This window comes from Heterodontus francisci, chromosome 38 (genome assembly GCF_036365525.1).
Source record: "Heterodontus francisci isolate sHetFra1 chromosome 38, sHetFra1.hap1, whole genome shotgun sequence".
NCBI lineage: Eukaryota > Metazoa > Chordata > Chondrichthyes > Heterodontiformes > Heterodontidae > Heterodontus > Heterodontus francisci.
Genome location: NC_090408.1, coordinates 39058383 through 39074656, shown reverse-complemented (window position 1 = coordinate 39074656; position 16274 = coordinate 39058383). Strand labels below are relative to the sequence as shown.

Here is a 16274-nt window from a genome sequence, read left to right as displayed (position 1 = left end):
ACTACTTCCTGAAGGTAGTCACCAACTTGTGGCAGTACAACTAACCCCGGAGGAATCTTAAATACTACGTGGGGGATTTTATGTTGGCTGAAGTGCCAGCGAGAGCCCCATGTTGTCGTCTCTAGAGAAGGCCTGTCACATTGCATGCCAATTATGCACTTAACTGGACAGCAGCGGGTCTTCCCCGGATTTAAGGATGGAAGTCCCACCTGCTGAGAGCTGTCGGCCAATCAGAGGCTGGCAGTTCTTTTACTGAGCATTACCACCGCAGAGGCGGTGGCTGCTGCCGGTCATGGACCCACCAGAGGCGAGGGACCCAGGCCACAGGTGAGTCAGGACAGGAGGAGTTTTGCACTGTGCAGGTGCCGGGGTTGGCGGTAAGGGCAAGGGAGTGGCTCTCAGTGGGGGGCCCCCTTCCCGATGCCGGGTCCCTTGATGAGGCACAAAGTGCCTTTTAACAAGGGAAAGCCCCCACCCCCCAGAGCCGGCAAGCAACCCGCACCAGTTTGCTTGGCAACCATGTGGCAACAGGACCGCCTGCCACTGGGCTAATACTGGTGTCGGCGGGATGAGGCCTTAATTTGGCATTAATTGCCCACTTAAGTACCTCAATTGATGGTGGGGTGAGAAGGCCATCCATGGGCCATCCTGCCCCGGACTTAAATGGGATGGAGGCACTGCCAAACTCGCCACAAGGGAGAGCATAAAATTCCCCCCTAAGTGTCACAATTGTCTTCTGCTCCTGTAATTGTGTCATGTACTTTTACATTATTTGTTAGAAAATATTTTATGTAGAATCTCCATTTTGCCAACATCAAGAATAGGGAATGCTGCCACGTCTCTCTAACTCCATCGATGATATGAATGGAGAACGGACTCTACACATAATGGCTGTCTCTGACAAGCAGTTTTAAAGCCGAAATATCCAAAACCAGGGCTGCCTGACAAGCTTGTGGAGGATTATAATGTTCAGGATTTTGCAACAACTCAGATGAACAGAGCTCCCCTACAACAACAAATTATTGAGTGGTTCACACAGTAAATGAACCCTTTTCCTGAATGGACCATTCTAATTACCATTACTTTATTGTATATTCCTTCACAGGAATTCTATCTTGAGCTCTTAGTACTTTCAATTAGTGCCATATCATGGTCACAAGTATGCAAAAGCTAATAACAAAAATGTCATTTACATTAAAAAAATTATTAAAATTGTGTTATTTTCTAGCAATCTGACCGTTTGGTGTTTTTCTGAATTAGATTTTTTCCTACTATTAAACTCATGAGTTTGAGGTTCCATCATTTTTACAACAAAGCTAAATGCTACTAAAGATTCAACAGCCTTGTATCGCATTGCTTTCAACAGCGCCTCCATATAACAAAGTATTCTTCTGTTTTGGTTCACGCAACCCATAATTATTGGCATTACCAAAATTGCTTAGATGCATCAGATCTAGAGTTTCCAGCTCTGGTTGAATGTGTTCCTGGAGGTTTCATCACATGATCTCCTGCCTCCAACCACCCCTCCCTGACACACCCATCCTCATAGAACACCATCTTTCCACAGTTAATTGGAAAGCAAAAAGACTCTGTTAGCCAACTGGATGATCCTTGACTATCAAACAGCTTCTTTTCCAATCTCCAATATTTTTAGAACTAATAAAAAGAAGTATTGAATGCATTAAAAAAAAAAACACTTTTTAAATGTCACAATAACTTTTCTCCTGGATTTGCTCTCAGCAGTGATGAATCTTGGATTCTTGGAGACTCCAGGCCAATCCTGGAGGGTTGGCAAACCTCATCAGATCACATGCAGAAGTGGGAATAGAATTCCACATTTTATGCTTCTGTTGTCATCCAGTGTGGTGTCGCTGATATGATTGTACAAATGGTGGTGTTAAGCTTAATGATTCAATTAAATAAAGATTAGTCTTTAATAAATTGTGGTTTAGGAATATAATCTTAACATAGAACAGAAACTTTTTTTTTAAAGAGAAATGGGAAACGCTATTAGGCACGATAAGCACTTTTTATTTATAGAGCAATCCTTTTACCACATCCCTTAAACCAAGGATGTCCAAACCATGGCCCAGGAGACCTAGCAATCCAGCCCAATAAGTCCAGGCAAATCATCTGTGCTCACATTTCCTACCTGCTCATTTGTCCTGTTTGAATTTTGTGAGTCTGAAGGTTTGGAAAAGGCTGTTGTCTCATTGGTGGATAAATCTGAAATCAGAACACTGAGATCTGCACTGTTATCAGCAATTTGAAATATCTCCAAATTAATGGGATTATTGATTTAAAGTTTTATATGGCTCACAGGTTCTGTGGTACAAATCTAAAAGAGCCATTAAGACAAAAAGTTTGGACGCTCCTGCCTTAAACTTCTACCTCTTATCAACAACTCTTGTTTGTAGGATTAGGTGCCTGTCTTGGCTCAGTGGTGGTACTCTTAACTCTAAGTCAGAAGGTTGTGAGTTTGAACACCACTCCACAGACTTGAGCATGTGATCTAGGCCAACAGTTCATTATGGTCCTGAAGTAGTGCTGCACTGTTAGACATGCATTTTTTTTGGAAGGGATGGTAAACTGAGGCTATGTCTGCCCTCTCAAGTGGACATAAAAGATCCTATGGCACTTTTGAAGAACAGCAGAGGAGTTCTCCCTGAGGTCCTGGCTAATATTTATCCCTCAACCAAAATCAATAAACATTATCTGGTCAATTACCTCATTGCTGTTTGTGGGACCTTGCTGGGCACAAATTGACAGCCATGTGTCTCTACATTACAACAATGACTTCACTTCAAAAGTATTTCACTGTCTATGAGGTGCTTCGGTGTGTTCGGAGATTGTGAAAGGTGCTATATAAATGCAAGTTCTTCCTGAATTATCTCATTTTCCTATTTATACAAAATTGAAGGGGCAATCACCTCAGTCTCACCATCAGAGCAGTCTGTTCTCTTGCGTGGTACCAAGAAGCATTTCCAAATTACAGTTGTGAAGTACAGTGTCCTATGACTATTTCGTAGATGTTAACATACTATTTAAACTAAGCACGAGGTCACAAAAATGCATCAAAATTACAAGATGTAAACAGGCCATTTGGCTCAATCATTCTGTGTTAGAATTTAACCTTCATGCGAGCAAATAATCAGTACATTGACCTTTGTTATTTTTTAATCTCAGCCATTTATCCAATCACCCGTCAACCCTGGAAGCAAATTCTATGACCTCATAACTTTTTGTAGTCCTCAACATTTACAATCGGAAAGCTCAGCTCTACTTCAAGATTATGATTCTATCATAACTATCTGAGGTGAATTATAGATAACTATCAGTGAGGCAGTGACATAGTATCACATAGTCTGAAAGACTAGTACACCAGGTGAATCACTCATTTGCTTTTCAAGGCATCTGATTTAGCTGCCATTATAACTAACCTCACTCTTGCCCTACATCAGGGTTACTCATCTTTTAATCAAGGACCAATATTGCTGTTGCAGTACTAGTTGCATGTGAATGGATAGAATCATAGAAATGATACAGCATAGAAGAAGGCCATTGTGCCATGGTGGTAAAACCAAAACTCATGATGCCCAAATATATATGAAGCAGGAGATCGGCTGAGGGACACAGGTAAGAAGGAGGTGGACACAAGTGGCGATGGGGATTTACTATATCACCGGCCTATGTCTCTAATGTCCTTTAGGGAAGGAAATCAGCCGTCCTTACCTGGTTGGCCTACATGTGACTCCAGACCCACAACAATGTGGTTGACTAGAAATGGCCGAGCAAGCCATTCAGTTCAAGGGCAATTAAACACCCACATCCCACAAAAAAAAAACAAATTAAAAAAATGTCAACATTATAGCCCAGGACGGTACCCACTGAGTCACATTCACCTCTGACAATGATCCCTGCCCATCAAATTACTTCACACAATCACAAAAAATACATTGATTGTAGGAAAGGTTCCAAAATTAAATGTGTGGATTTCAGCATCACCTTTAACCTGCTATGAGACACTACATCATTTGGAATAGGAACACATTGATATAATAACTGAGTTGGACAAAGTATGCACAAGATGCAACTGCCTTGAGAGTCTGTGCCAAGTAAGTGCCAGTTAAATCACTTTCAGTACTAATTGACTGACAACTGGCAAGCAATGTACAAAGCCTGAATGCAGGGAGCTCAGTGTCCAGAAAAAAAACAAAAGAGTTAATTAATAGCTGTGGCAAATGGAACTTAATCCTGAGAAGTGTGAAGTGATGCATTTTGGGAGGAATAACAAGGCAAGGGAATGTACAATGGATGGTAGGACCCTAGGAAGTACAGAAGGTCAGAGGACCTTGGTGTACTTGTCCATAGATCACTGAAGGCAGCAGCACAGTTAGATAAAAGCAAAATACTGCGGATGCTGGAAATCTGAAACAAAGTCAAGAAATGCTGGAATCACTCAGCAGGTCTGGCAGCATCTGTGGAAAGAGAAGCAGAGTTAACGTTTCGGGTCAGTGACCCTTCTTCGGAACAGAATAGATTTAAAGGTAAGGGGCAGAAGGTTTAGAGGAGATTTAAGGAAAAATGTTTTCACCCAGCGGGTGGTTGAAATCTGGAACACACTGCCTGAAGAGGTGGTAGAGGCAGGAACCCTCACAATATTTAAGAAGTATTTAGATGAGCACTTGAAACGTCATAGCGTACAAGGCTACGGGCCAAGTGTAGGGAAATGGGATTAGAATAGTTAGTTGCTTGATGGCCAGCACAGACACGATGGGCCGAAGGGCCTGTTTCTGTGCTGTATAACTCTATGACTATAACTGTGACATCACACATTTCTCCTAGAACTGGGACTTATCCAGTGGGGTGGGGCGCGGGGAAGGTTTGAGACTTTTATTTTAGGAATCGCCTGTACTTTGTTATTTTTTGTGAGGACAAAACGTGATTAATTTCTACAACAAGCATATTAAAATGTTAACCTATTCTCCCTGAATACTGCGCCTCTCAATAAACCAGACTAATATCCTTCAATAAACAAAACCAAAAAACTTGCATAATACATTGAAAAAACTCGAAACATTAAAAAATAATCTAACCATTAAAATCGAAAGCATTTGTCAGAGCCGAGGTTTAAAAAATTATACATTATTTTCACCAGGAGAAATGCCAAACTGATTTAGCCCAGTTTGAGTTGTCTGAGCTCTCCTTGTGACTTAACATCTTCTAATAGATTAAAAGAGAAATATTAATTTTATAATTCGGGCGTGCACCAAATCTTGAAAAAATATATTTGCAGCAATAGTTTGAAAAGCTTCTGATTGTCGTAGATGTGTTTTGGAGGTCACAGGGATTGTTCACAAACTTTTTAATGATGGATTTCCTTCCACGTGCAGACTGGCTGCGGGTAGGAACCAAAGGTCCGGGCGGAACCGATGAGCGGAGGAGTTGTAGCTGTTGGGAGCGAGAGTACGGAGGGGATGAAGATGCCATGGTAACGGAAAGGGGGTAAATGTGAATTTTTGGGGCTGGTAAAGGGGGAGAAGGAGCCGCGAGGAAGCGCTGCGGGTAATCTCCCGGTCTCCACACCGGGGAGGGTCACTAGAATTGAGTGAAGATCAGAGGGAGTGACCGCTGGAGATTAATCAATTAATACTAGGGATCCATCCATCAATCAATATTGGGAATCCATCAATTAATACTAGGGATCCATCAATCAATATTGGGAATCCACCAATCAATACTAGGTATGCATCAGGACTAGGGAGCTTTCAATCAGTACTTGGGCTCCAGCAATAACGGGGATTAATCCATACAGGAGATTAATCAGACTGGGCCACCAGAGTTGTGATGGATTGCAGGCCCATTTAGGAAGAAAGAATTTGCATTTATATTGCAAATATATAAACAGCTCAAGAGAAGCTGTTTCCAGTGGCAGAGAGGTCAGTAACCTGAGGACACAGATTTGAGGTATTTGGCAAAAGAACCAGAGTGACATGAGGAGGAATTTTTTCTTGCATTGCAAGTTGTTATGATCTGGAATGTATTGCCTGGGAGGGCAGTGGAAGCAGATTCAATGGTAAATTTCAAGGCAGAGTTGGATAAATACTTGTGGGGGGAGTGGGGACATTTGCAGGGTTTGGGTTAAGACTAATGGAATGGGACTAATTGGATTGTTCTTTAAAGGATCCGGCGTGGGCACAACGGGTCTAATAGCCTCCTTCTGTGCTGTATTATTCTATGATGTAGCATCTTTCACTAAGGTCCCAAAATGCTTCGCTGCCAATTTTTGAAGTATGGTCACTGCTACTTATTTGGCAAACTTGACAGCCAATTCATACAGAGCAAGATTCCACTAACACCAGATAAATTAACAATGAAAAATGTTTTATGGTAGTCTGGGACAAAGGATCAATGTTGGCCAGGACACTGGGGACAACTCGCCTGCTCTTCTCCAAAATAGTGCTGCGAGATCTTTTGGATCCCACCTGAGTGCTGACATAGCCTCAATTTAATGTCTCATCCGAAAAACGGTACCTCCAACAGTACTACACACCCTCAGTACTGCACTGGAATGTCAGCCTAGATTATGTGCACAAGTCATGGAGTGGGGCTTCTACAAAGAGCTACTTTATTTTAAAAAGACAAATATATCAATACATTTTTAAGTATCTAGTTTTGCCTACACATATCAATATTTCTCTTATGACTTACTTTTGGCTGCTGTTTTCTCTCCAGTATTTTGTCCAAGAGGCCATTTGTATTGTGTGAGCCTAGATTGTGAGTGTTGATCCTGGAATGCTTCATAGCTGAGTCCACCCAGATGCCCCTTTCAAACAGGATTAGTAATCAGGTTCACTGGCTAATTCCTCTTATCCAAACCAGGAGCCCCACTTCTTTAGCCCATGAAGAAATTGCTGGATCCTTTGCTCCAACCCTTTGGAGCACGGGCCTGGATCCACAACCAGAGGGCGGGCTGTGCATGATTAGGTGATGGCTTTTGGGTCAGGCAGACTCATGAGTAAACATTCTTGTTGTGAATGATGTCGATGTTTAACAGTGCTGCTTTTGTGACTTAATTGAACTGCAACAATGGTAATGCAAAATTTTCATATATCCACCGTAAGTGAAAAAAGGCAAACCGTATTGCCGTAGAATTTGTCCTTCCAAATCTGGTAGCTACAAGACTGTTAGTGGTGGTGGTAACAATTTGATGTGATTTAATTAAAAGTGTTATACAAGATGCAGAGTGGCCTGAGTGATTTTTCTTTCATGTGTGTTCAAATCATTATACTAAATTAGCTCAGTGACCACACTGTTTTGTGCTGCTCCTGGTGCTAACACACAAGATTTCACTTCTGGTAAATCAGTGAAGTTGCAGAAATGCACAAGCCTCTCAATTGATCAAAAGACTTCCTCTGATAGTCTATTGTCAACAGTTGGAACGAATTGCTGATAGTTAATGTGGAGTATTCTCTGCAGAACGATACATATTTGTATCCTTCAGTTTTGCGCTTATTCTCAAGTATTCATTCTTTTCTGACATTTTATTGTGTAGAATTTGTCTTCAAAAATGGTTACAGTCCATATTTCTCAATAACAATGCTCTGTGGATAACATACTTTGAATTTTTTTTACAGCAATGGCTGTGGTAATGAAGAGGATTCATGGTGCCCTACTTAAAATAATCTTTCCTTCCTTTGGCTCCAGTATTGCAAAACCCAAAGCATCTGATGTCCTAACACAACATTTACTTCAGAGAAAGCTCCCCCATTGGACATCGTACTTTGTTAAATACAGCTCTGTGGAAAATGACCAGTTTGGACTCTCACATTTTAACTGGGATGTCAAAGGGATCAATTACCACATCCTCAGAACGGGCTGTTTCCCATACATCAAGTACCACTGCTCCATGGCACCCAGATGCAACCTGGAAGCAGAGAACAGGTTCTTCACTGTACTGAAAGTTATTAACCTGGGTGAGTTCTTTGAGGATTGTAATCTAATCTGGCAGTTAATGCTGTAAAAATATTTATAAAGTCAGAAATAGCTTGTATTTGTATTGAGTTCCTCAATTTTGGAAAGATGTCCCAGACACTTTACAGAGAAGATAAAAACTAGCCACTGCGAGAAAATTAGGGGTTTGCGTTAGCCAAGTTTTGAGAAGGCGTTTGAAAGCAGAAGGGGGTTGGGTAATGCGGAGGCTTTTAGGGAGGGAGTTGCATTGATTAGGGAGCATGATAGCTGAAAGAATGGCCATCAGTGATGGGACGTAGAGCATAGGGAACAAGAGCACTAAACAGGACAATGGTGCCAGAGAAGTGAAAGGAACCAGCAGAGACAAGAAGCTGAATGAGGTGAGGTGGGGTGACGATCCATAGAGACATTTGAAATGAAGGATGGGCATTTGGAAATTGATCCGGAAAGGTACACAGAGCCATTGGAACCAGGATGATGGAACTGTGGTGCTTTGATTAGATAAGGACATGGGCAGTGGCATTCCGAAATGAGTTGTAATTTATGAGTGGAGGTGGGGTGGCTGGCAAGGAGAGTACTGGAGATGTTGAGACTCGAGGCTGTGGATCAGTGCCTGAGTAAGACTTGACAGCTTTGGAAACGTGTGAAAAATTGGAACTTTACTGAAATGAGAATGCGGCTAATGCACTGATGAATTTGCTGAACAAAGTAACCCATTTGTTTATTTCCCACTTTCTTCCTGAAACTATACAGGTATGCCCTGTTTGGCCTATGGGATCGGTGCATGGTTTCTTATCAGTGTCACTGAGACTGTTCATACCAGTTCTGGTCCAGTGAACGTCTACTTTCTCTACAAGGAAGATAAAAGAGCCATTCACTAAATGCAACTGGTCTTGAGCTCACAAAGGAGGAGACTTAGAGTTAGTACGATAACTGAAAAATATTTATCTGTAAAATGTAAATAAAATGTAGTCTCCAGATTTCTTTTGCAAAAAACTTAAAAGACAAGTGTGTCTTTTGTTAGACCCAGAGTTTTATACAACATGATATCACTACTGGTGTACAGCATGGTCTTTCAAATGAAATATCATTTATATGGTCCTAGTTTCTTTAGGTGCATATTTCACTGGATTTAGAGTTGAATTCATTTTCACAGCTGGTACCTATATTGCAAACTTTTGGTTTGGATGCAGAGTGAAATTCCCTTCATCACAGCAATAGGCCTTCAAACTAGCCATCCCTGTGAGTGAGATTGTTATTTTTTGTGATAAGTTGTAGACAGCTTTATGTTGTGGGGCTGCGCACTAGAAAACCATTCCTCTATAATGCTGCCCACTGGTTCACTTTATAAGCAATTCTTTCCTCTCTCTCGTCTCCATTAAATCTTACTTTGGTTTGAAATATTTCAAGTTCAAATTTTCATAATCCTATTACATCTGCCAGCAGTAAAGCCAGTTAATCTTAATGGAGATGAGAGGTAGCGATAACCAGAGTCCACTCGCCAACCAATCAGCAGTCTCTTCTCATACAGTATAAATTGTTGCTTTCGCTTACATTGGTATTCTTTCCAATTGTCCTGATGAGTGCAAGACAAAAAGCTTTGACAAAATGTCTCTATTTTCAACAATACTCATTTGGTATATTTGTATGAGAAAAGCATCAGTTGCAATTTCTGCCTAAATATTTTAGGCCAGTTAAATTATATAGTTTGCATCAAGGCTAATCAGTTTCAGCTCCACATTGACTTGAACAATACAGTGTAATTTGGAGTTGAAAACTCCAATTAAAATTTGACTGAAATCATCTTCAGGATATAATCCCACATTGATGATGTTTAGCACCTGCTGCTACATAACTACTATGAAATAAAATATTCAGCTTCCTGCAGACTTCTTAAGCTTCACTTTTATCCTTTACAATGTTAGTGGAGAGTCAATAGCACACACCTCCATTTTTCTTGGGCAGAGAGGAATGCAGAGCCTAACAGTATAACTTAGATTTGCAAGTTCCACATTGCTCCCAGCTGCTCAAACTAGTAATATAAATGCTCACCAAGACTGCAATATTATTTTTAAAACTGCTTTATTCTTGTGTAAATAGCTAGTGTGAAATTCTTGAAGGAATATTAGTGTAAATATTGTTTTCATATTGTGATATAATTTCAAAAGCTTATAAAGTTTTTATTTACATTCCATCCAACTGTAAAAGTGTGAGCTGGGCTCAGTTGGAAGCACATTTGACTCAATTTCAAAAGGTTTGTAGGTTCATGATTTGACCACACAACCAGTTCAGGGCAGTACTGAGGGAATGCTGAATCATCAAAGGTACTGTCCTTTAAGTAAGATGTTAAACTGAGGCTCCATCTGTCTGTTACTGATTCCATGGCAGTATTCAAAGAAGAGCAAAGATACTCCTGGTGTCCTGGCCAGTATTGCTCCCTCAACTAACACCATCTAACTGGCCATTCATCTTATTCCTGTTTTTGGGATCTAACAGTGCACAAAATGATGGCCGTGTTAACCTACGTTGCAACAGTGTCTGCATTTCAAAGTAATTTGTTGCACATGATGTACTTTGGGATGTCTTGAGAGTTTTAATAGAATCTCTTCTAAGAGCTAGAAATCATAATTGCATCTGTTCTAACAACAACTTATATAGCACCTTTAACGTAACAAAACATCCCAAGGCTCTTCACAGGAATATTATAAAACAAAATATGACACCAAGCCACATAAAAAGATATTGGGTCAGATGACCAAAAGCTTGGTCAAAGAGGTAGTTTTTAAGGAGTGTCTTAAAGAAGGAAAGCAAGGTAGAGAGGCGGATAGGTGTAGGGAGGGAATTCCAGAGCTTGGGGCCTAGGCAACTGAAGACACAGCCACCAGAGGTGGAATGATTCAAATCGGGGATGCTAAAGAGGCCCGAACTAGATGAGCACAGGTATCTCGAAGGGTTGTGGGGTTAGAGGAGATTAGAGATAGGGAGTGGAGAGGTCATGAAGAGATTTAAAAACAAGAATGGAAATTTTAAAGTCAAAATGTTGCTTGACCAGGAGCCAATGTAGGTCAGTGAGCACAGGGGTGATAGGGGAATGGGACTTGGTGCGAGTTAAGACACAGGCAGAGTTTTGGATGACCTCAAGTTTACGAATGGTAGAATGTAGGGGGACCAGCTAGGAGTGCATTGGAATGGTCAAGTCTAGAGGTAAGGAAGGCATGAATGAAGGTTTCAGCAGCAGATGAGCGGAGACAGGGGCGAAGTTGGGTGATGTTACAGAGGTGGAAATAGGCAGTCTTAGTGATGGTGCAAGTATTTGGTCGGAAGCTCATCTCCAGGTCAAATGTGACACCAAGATTGCAAACAGACTGATTTAAACTCAAACTCTTGCCAGGGAGAGGAATGGAGTCAGTAGCTAAGGAATGGATTTTGGACTGTGGACCAAAAACATTTAAGGAAGAAATTTCAGCTCATCCAGTACTGGATGTTGGATAAGCAGTCTGATAATTTAGCAACCGTGGAGGAGTCCAGAGAGGTGGTGGTGAGATAGAGCTAAGTGTATTCGGCATACGTGAAAATTAATGCTGCACTTATGGACGATGATGCCCAGGGGAAGTATGTGGATGAGAAATAGGAGGGGGCCAAGAATAGATCCTTGGGGGACACCAGAGATAACTGTACAGGAGCAGGAACAGAAGCCATTACAAGTGATACTCAGGATACAATTAGATAGATAAGAATAGGTCAGAGCAGTCTCAACCAGCTGGATGACAGTGGAGAGGAAATGTAATGTTTTTAAAATGACAAGTCTTCTCACGTAAAAGTGTGTTAACTAACAGCCCTAGCAGATAGTTGAAATCACTACATTTAGGCATGTAAACGTTCATTTTAGAGTACAATCGTATTCATTCATTGGCATTTAGCCCTGTCAGTGGCACTTGTTGAGGGTTCCCATCTTGAGCACAAGCTGATAAAATGTTTTTTAATTATCAGTGTATGTAGCATTTCAGTGAGAGACTGAACCTCTTGTCAGCGAGCTTGTTTGATTTCTGATAATGTGCATTGCTGACTTTGCTTACCTGTTATTCAATAAAGACAGACAATGGGGCATCCTGACTGCACAGTGATGGGCAGTCTCCTTTGAGAATAGGCCTGACAAACTACCGTATTGATTTAAGCAATTCTCTGCTGCTTGCAGCACTAAAAACCAAGCTTGATTTCTTGCCTAACACTTCCACTGTGTAACAATTAACCAACTGAAATAATTTCTCGTATTACATGAAAGTCGATAGACCTTGCACACCCCTGGTGTTGATCACTGTGAAGGATGGACTGGAGGCCGACGGAGGTCAGGGGTTGGAATATAATCATATCATTCAGGGGATTAGTATTGAGAGCCCCCTTCATTAAGGTTCACTTCTCATCTATTGTTGGATGTTTAGAAGAAAGAGTGGCAATGATAAAGAGGATTGCTTTAATGTGAGCAGTGCAGTCTCAGGTGGTCCTGGAAGTTAATTGCAGACAAGATTGTTTGCTTCCAATGCAAAATTGGAGGAAAGCAGAATGACATCACTAACTGGGACCTGACAGTTAGGAAATAGAGATCTATATACTTTGTCTAATGATATGGTTGATTTCCTAAAACTGTGATACATATTGCAATAGCAAATTATACATTATTATGCTTCCTTTTATATGTCGACTTATTGTGCACTTTAGTGCTGCAATTTTCCTTCAGATTACCTGCCTCTTCTGCTGAAGGTTTTGGCTTTTGCTGCGGTATAATTCATTTGCTTAATGCAAGTTTTCAGTGTAGATGTCTTTGCACCTGTTGTTGCCCAAGTAGCTTATGTGAAGATGTTGGCAGGCTGTCAAACTGGGCCATCATAACTCAATGCTATGTCAGCCGTGGCTCAGTTGGTAGTGCTCTCACCTCTGACTCAGAGGTTGTGGGTTCATACCTCAATCCAGGGATTTGAGCACAAAATCTAGAATGATACTCCAGGGCAGTACTGAGGGAATGCTGTACTGTCTGAGGTGCTCTCTCAGGTCGACATAAAAGATCCCATGGAGCTGTTTTGAAGAAGAGCAGGAGTGTTCTTCCTGGTGTGCTAGCCAATATTAGTCTCTCAAAAGAGATTATCTGGCCATTATCACATCGTTGTTTGTGGGAGCTTGCTGTGCACAAATTGGTTGTCACGTTTCCTACATTACAACAGTGACTACACTTCAGAAATACTTCATTGGCTGTAAAGTGCTTTGGGACATCCTGAGTTAATGAAAGGTGTTATATAAATGCAAGTTCTTGCTTCTTTTTTATCCAGTGTCCACACATACACAAATACTTTTCAGCAATTGTTGGTGAATAGAAAATTGCATTTGAACTATAGTTGATTTCCCTCACGTAAGGGTACTGAGGCTAATTGCAGCACCTCAATAGGTTGAAATTAAATAATGCAGTACAGATCACTAATCAAACTTGGTACGTTCTGGTCTGTACAGCTTAGTACTACACAGGCCATGCCTTTACCCACTAGGTACTGAGAGATGATCAGTATCCACAGAATGATAGCCCAGTATGTCACAAGAGGAGGAGAGGAAATTGGTCAGTCTTTAGGAAACCATTCATTATAAATAATAAGTTTAAGGTCTGTCCTGTTGAAATTCATAAGAGATTCTATGTTTTAATTTTTCTTTATCCTGGAATTTATAGCTTGCCAGAATTGTGTCCATTTTAAATTGGTCATAGCTCAGCTAGGAGCAGGTAGTCTAGACAGAATACATACATTTATCTGGACCAGAAAATACATCAATGATTCATATCTATGAACATTTGGTGACTATTATTCTTCTCATGAGGGAAATATGCATTGCTACAGAAAAGTTATGGGAAATGAAATTTGCTTGGCTTTTTATTCAAGAAATACAGGAAAACAGCTTACCCTGATAGACGTAATTAGGAATGATCATGGGACCATCAAGTATACTCGGCCTCAATTTTAAAATTCTCACCTTGGTTTTCAAATAACTCCATGGCTTTGTCCCCTCCCTATCTCTGTAACCTCCTCCAGCCCTATGAAATCTCTGCACTCCTCCAATTCTGGCCTCTCAGGCAACCCCAATCTTCATTGTTCCGGTGGCAGCCGTGCCTCCAGCTGCCAAGGTCCTAAGCTCTAGAATTCCCTCCCTAAACCTCTATGCCTCTCTCGCTTTCTCTCTCCTCCTCAAAGGCTCTCCTTAAATTCTATCTTTTTGACCAAGCTTTTGGTCACCTGTCCTAATGTCTCATTTGGCTTGGTGTAAAAATTTGTTTGACAATGCTCCTGTGAAGCACCTTGGGATGTTTTACTATGTTAAAGGTGCTATGTAAATGCAAGTTGTTGTCGTTGATCTTGCAAACAAGGATCTCACAGTCTGACTATTTCCCTTAAGGGATGTGGACTGCTTGGCTGGTGTTTATCCAGTCACCCCCGTGCCTTTAAAACATATTTGCGAATGAGACCTTTATTCAATTGTGATAGATACATTTTTAATATTTTATCTCAGTGCAGATTTCAAAGCACATAACTGCAGCCATCAGCAATGAACCATCGAAGTGTATTTCTATTTTGTCAGACCACGACTGGGTTCGTGGTAGTAGAACAGTCTTATGAGCATCTTAAAGAAAACTTCTCAATTATAATGCCTGATCCAATCTAGATCCGAGATCCACAAGAGATTCAAGACATTTATTTAAAAAAGGAATAGTAGGCTAACTGTTATAAGTTAGTGAAATCTGATGCTTTTTTGTTCTTTAATTTACTTAATAAATATATTTTCTGTCTTAGTGTTATTTGTCCATCATTTCAAGAGGTCTAGCACACACAGTGGTAGGCTGTACTATTCCTCATCAGTGAAAGGGTTCATTATGCGCTCTGGGCTCACATGCTTCAGTCATCGAAGGCCAAAGAAACGCAATTTCTCATTGATTCAGAGGAGTCAGCTCTCAGCAAAGAGCAACAAAAACAAGAAATGCTGGAATCACTCAGCAGGTCTGGCAGCATCTGTGGAAAGAGAAGCAGAGTTAACGTTTCAGGTCAGTGACCCTTCATCAGAACTGGGTCACAGACCTGAAATGTTGACTCTGCTTCTCTCTCCACAGCTGCTGCCAGAGCTGCTGAGTATTTCCAGCTTTTTTTGTTTTTATTTCAGATTGCCAGCATCTGCCTTTGCTTTTACTTGAGCGAAATTGCAGGATGATTCAGTTTGGGACCCTGCTAGCTATTGGCATCAATTATAGAGCAGTCTTGGTAGAGATTGGAAAACTGGTGCAGCAGAATGGCACAAGGCTCAGATATGCGGCCAAAATGGATAGCAGTACATTTTTAAAAAGAAAAACCTATCTCCTATGTTGTTGCCCAGGTGAATCTAAGGATATTTGTTCTACATTGTATTATATAGCATTAGTGGATCGCTCACGTATGCCGATACTGTAGATGGCGCGATGTTTAAAAATGACAAGACTGCTATATTATGATGCCTAGTATACCATTCAGTTCCTACGGTAGAGCTGATTTTAGACAGTTTGTCTCTTTAAGGCTGTAAAGTTGCATTTGTGCAAACATTGTGAAATCACGTTGGGATCAGTCGCTGTTGGTGCCTATTAGATAGTTACTTGTGAATGTACAGCTCCAAGTCAGAAGAAAGCAGCATGAAATAACTGGCTTTATTTTTTACAATTATGATTCTTTTAAGTATGACAGATATAGAAGTTAATGATATAGCTCATGGTAAATTTTTTAGAAAATTCTGTAAAAGGTTAAATTTTTCACCCGTTGTAGTCACTGAATGAAAAATGCATCAGTATTGTTTTAACTTGCACTCCATTTTTTATCTGTCTCTATCATGTTTGCCTTCACTTCTATCTGCCTATCTCTTTTTCTCTCTGTACATGCCTCTCAAATTATCTTGTCCCTGCAGCTCTGTTTCTTTGCTCTTTTTCTCCTGAATTCCTTATTGAATTTATTAGTGACTATCTTTTTATTTATGGCTCCTGGTCTTGAGATTATATATCTTAATGCCAAATAGAAAGAAATTCTGGTGCTTTACTTACCACTAAAATTGTTTTATACCATGAAGAAAAGTTAGAGGTGTTTGTTCCCTTTCATGACAGCCAGCAAAACTGACCACTGGGGTAGTATGGCATGAATTTTATTAGTTAGCTGGCAACCTGCTTTGGTTGAGTACAAGATGGTAGCTTTAAGCTGGATTCTGGGAGTTACATTCTTCAGCTTGCCTATCAGAAAGAGGACTCACCCCCAAAA

At 40.7% G+C, this 16274-nt stretch overlaps 1 protein-coding gene and 1 long non-coding RNA gene across 6 annotated transcripts in view; one reads left to right on the top strand and one right to left on the bottom strand.

Moving 5' to 3' along the window:
• The window catches only part of LOC137352557 (uncharacterized), a 175338-nt gene that overhangs the window by 134855 nt on the left and 24209 nt on the right, over positions 1 to 16274 (bottom strand). The gene's annotated exons all lie outside the window — the stretch shown is intronic.
• c38h15orf61 (chromosome 38 C15orf61 homolog) lies at positions 5441 to 14789 on the top strand. Of its 4 annotated transcripts, none has more exons than XM_068018144.1 (3): positions 5441 to 5491; positions 7638 to 7976; positions 8728 to 14789. In XM_068018144.1, exons 2-3 carry the CDS (start codon positions 7640 to 7642, stop codon positions 8853 to 8855), a joined length of 465 nt encoding a protein of 154 aa, XP_067874245.1. In that variant the 5' UTR covers positions 5441 to 5491; positions 7638 to 7639; the 3' UTR covers positions 8856 to 14789. The 4 variants fall into 4 exon arrangements, with proteins under 4 accessions (XP_067874245.1, XP_067874246.1, XP_067874248.1 ...); XM_068018145.1 differs by having other exon boundaries at positions 5459 to 5505; XM_068018147.1 differs by lacking the exon at positions 5441 to 5491 and adding an exon at positions 5525 to 5744.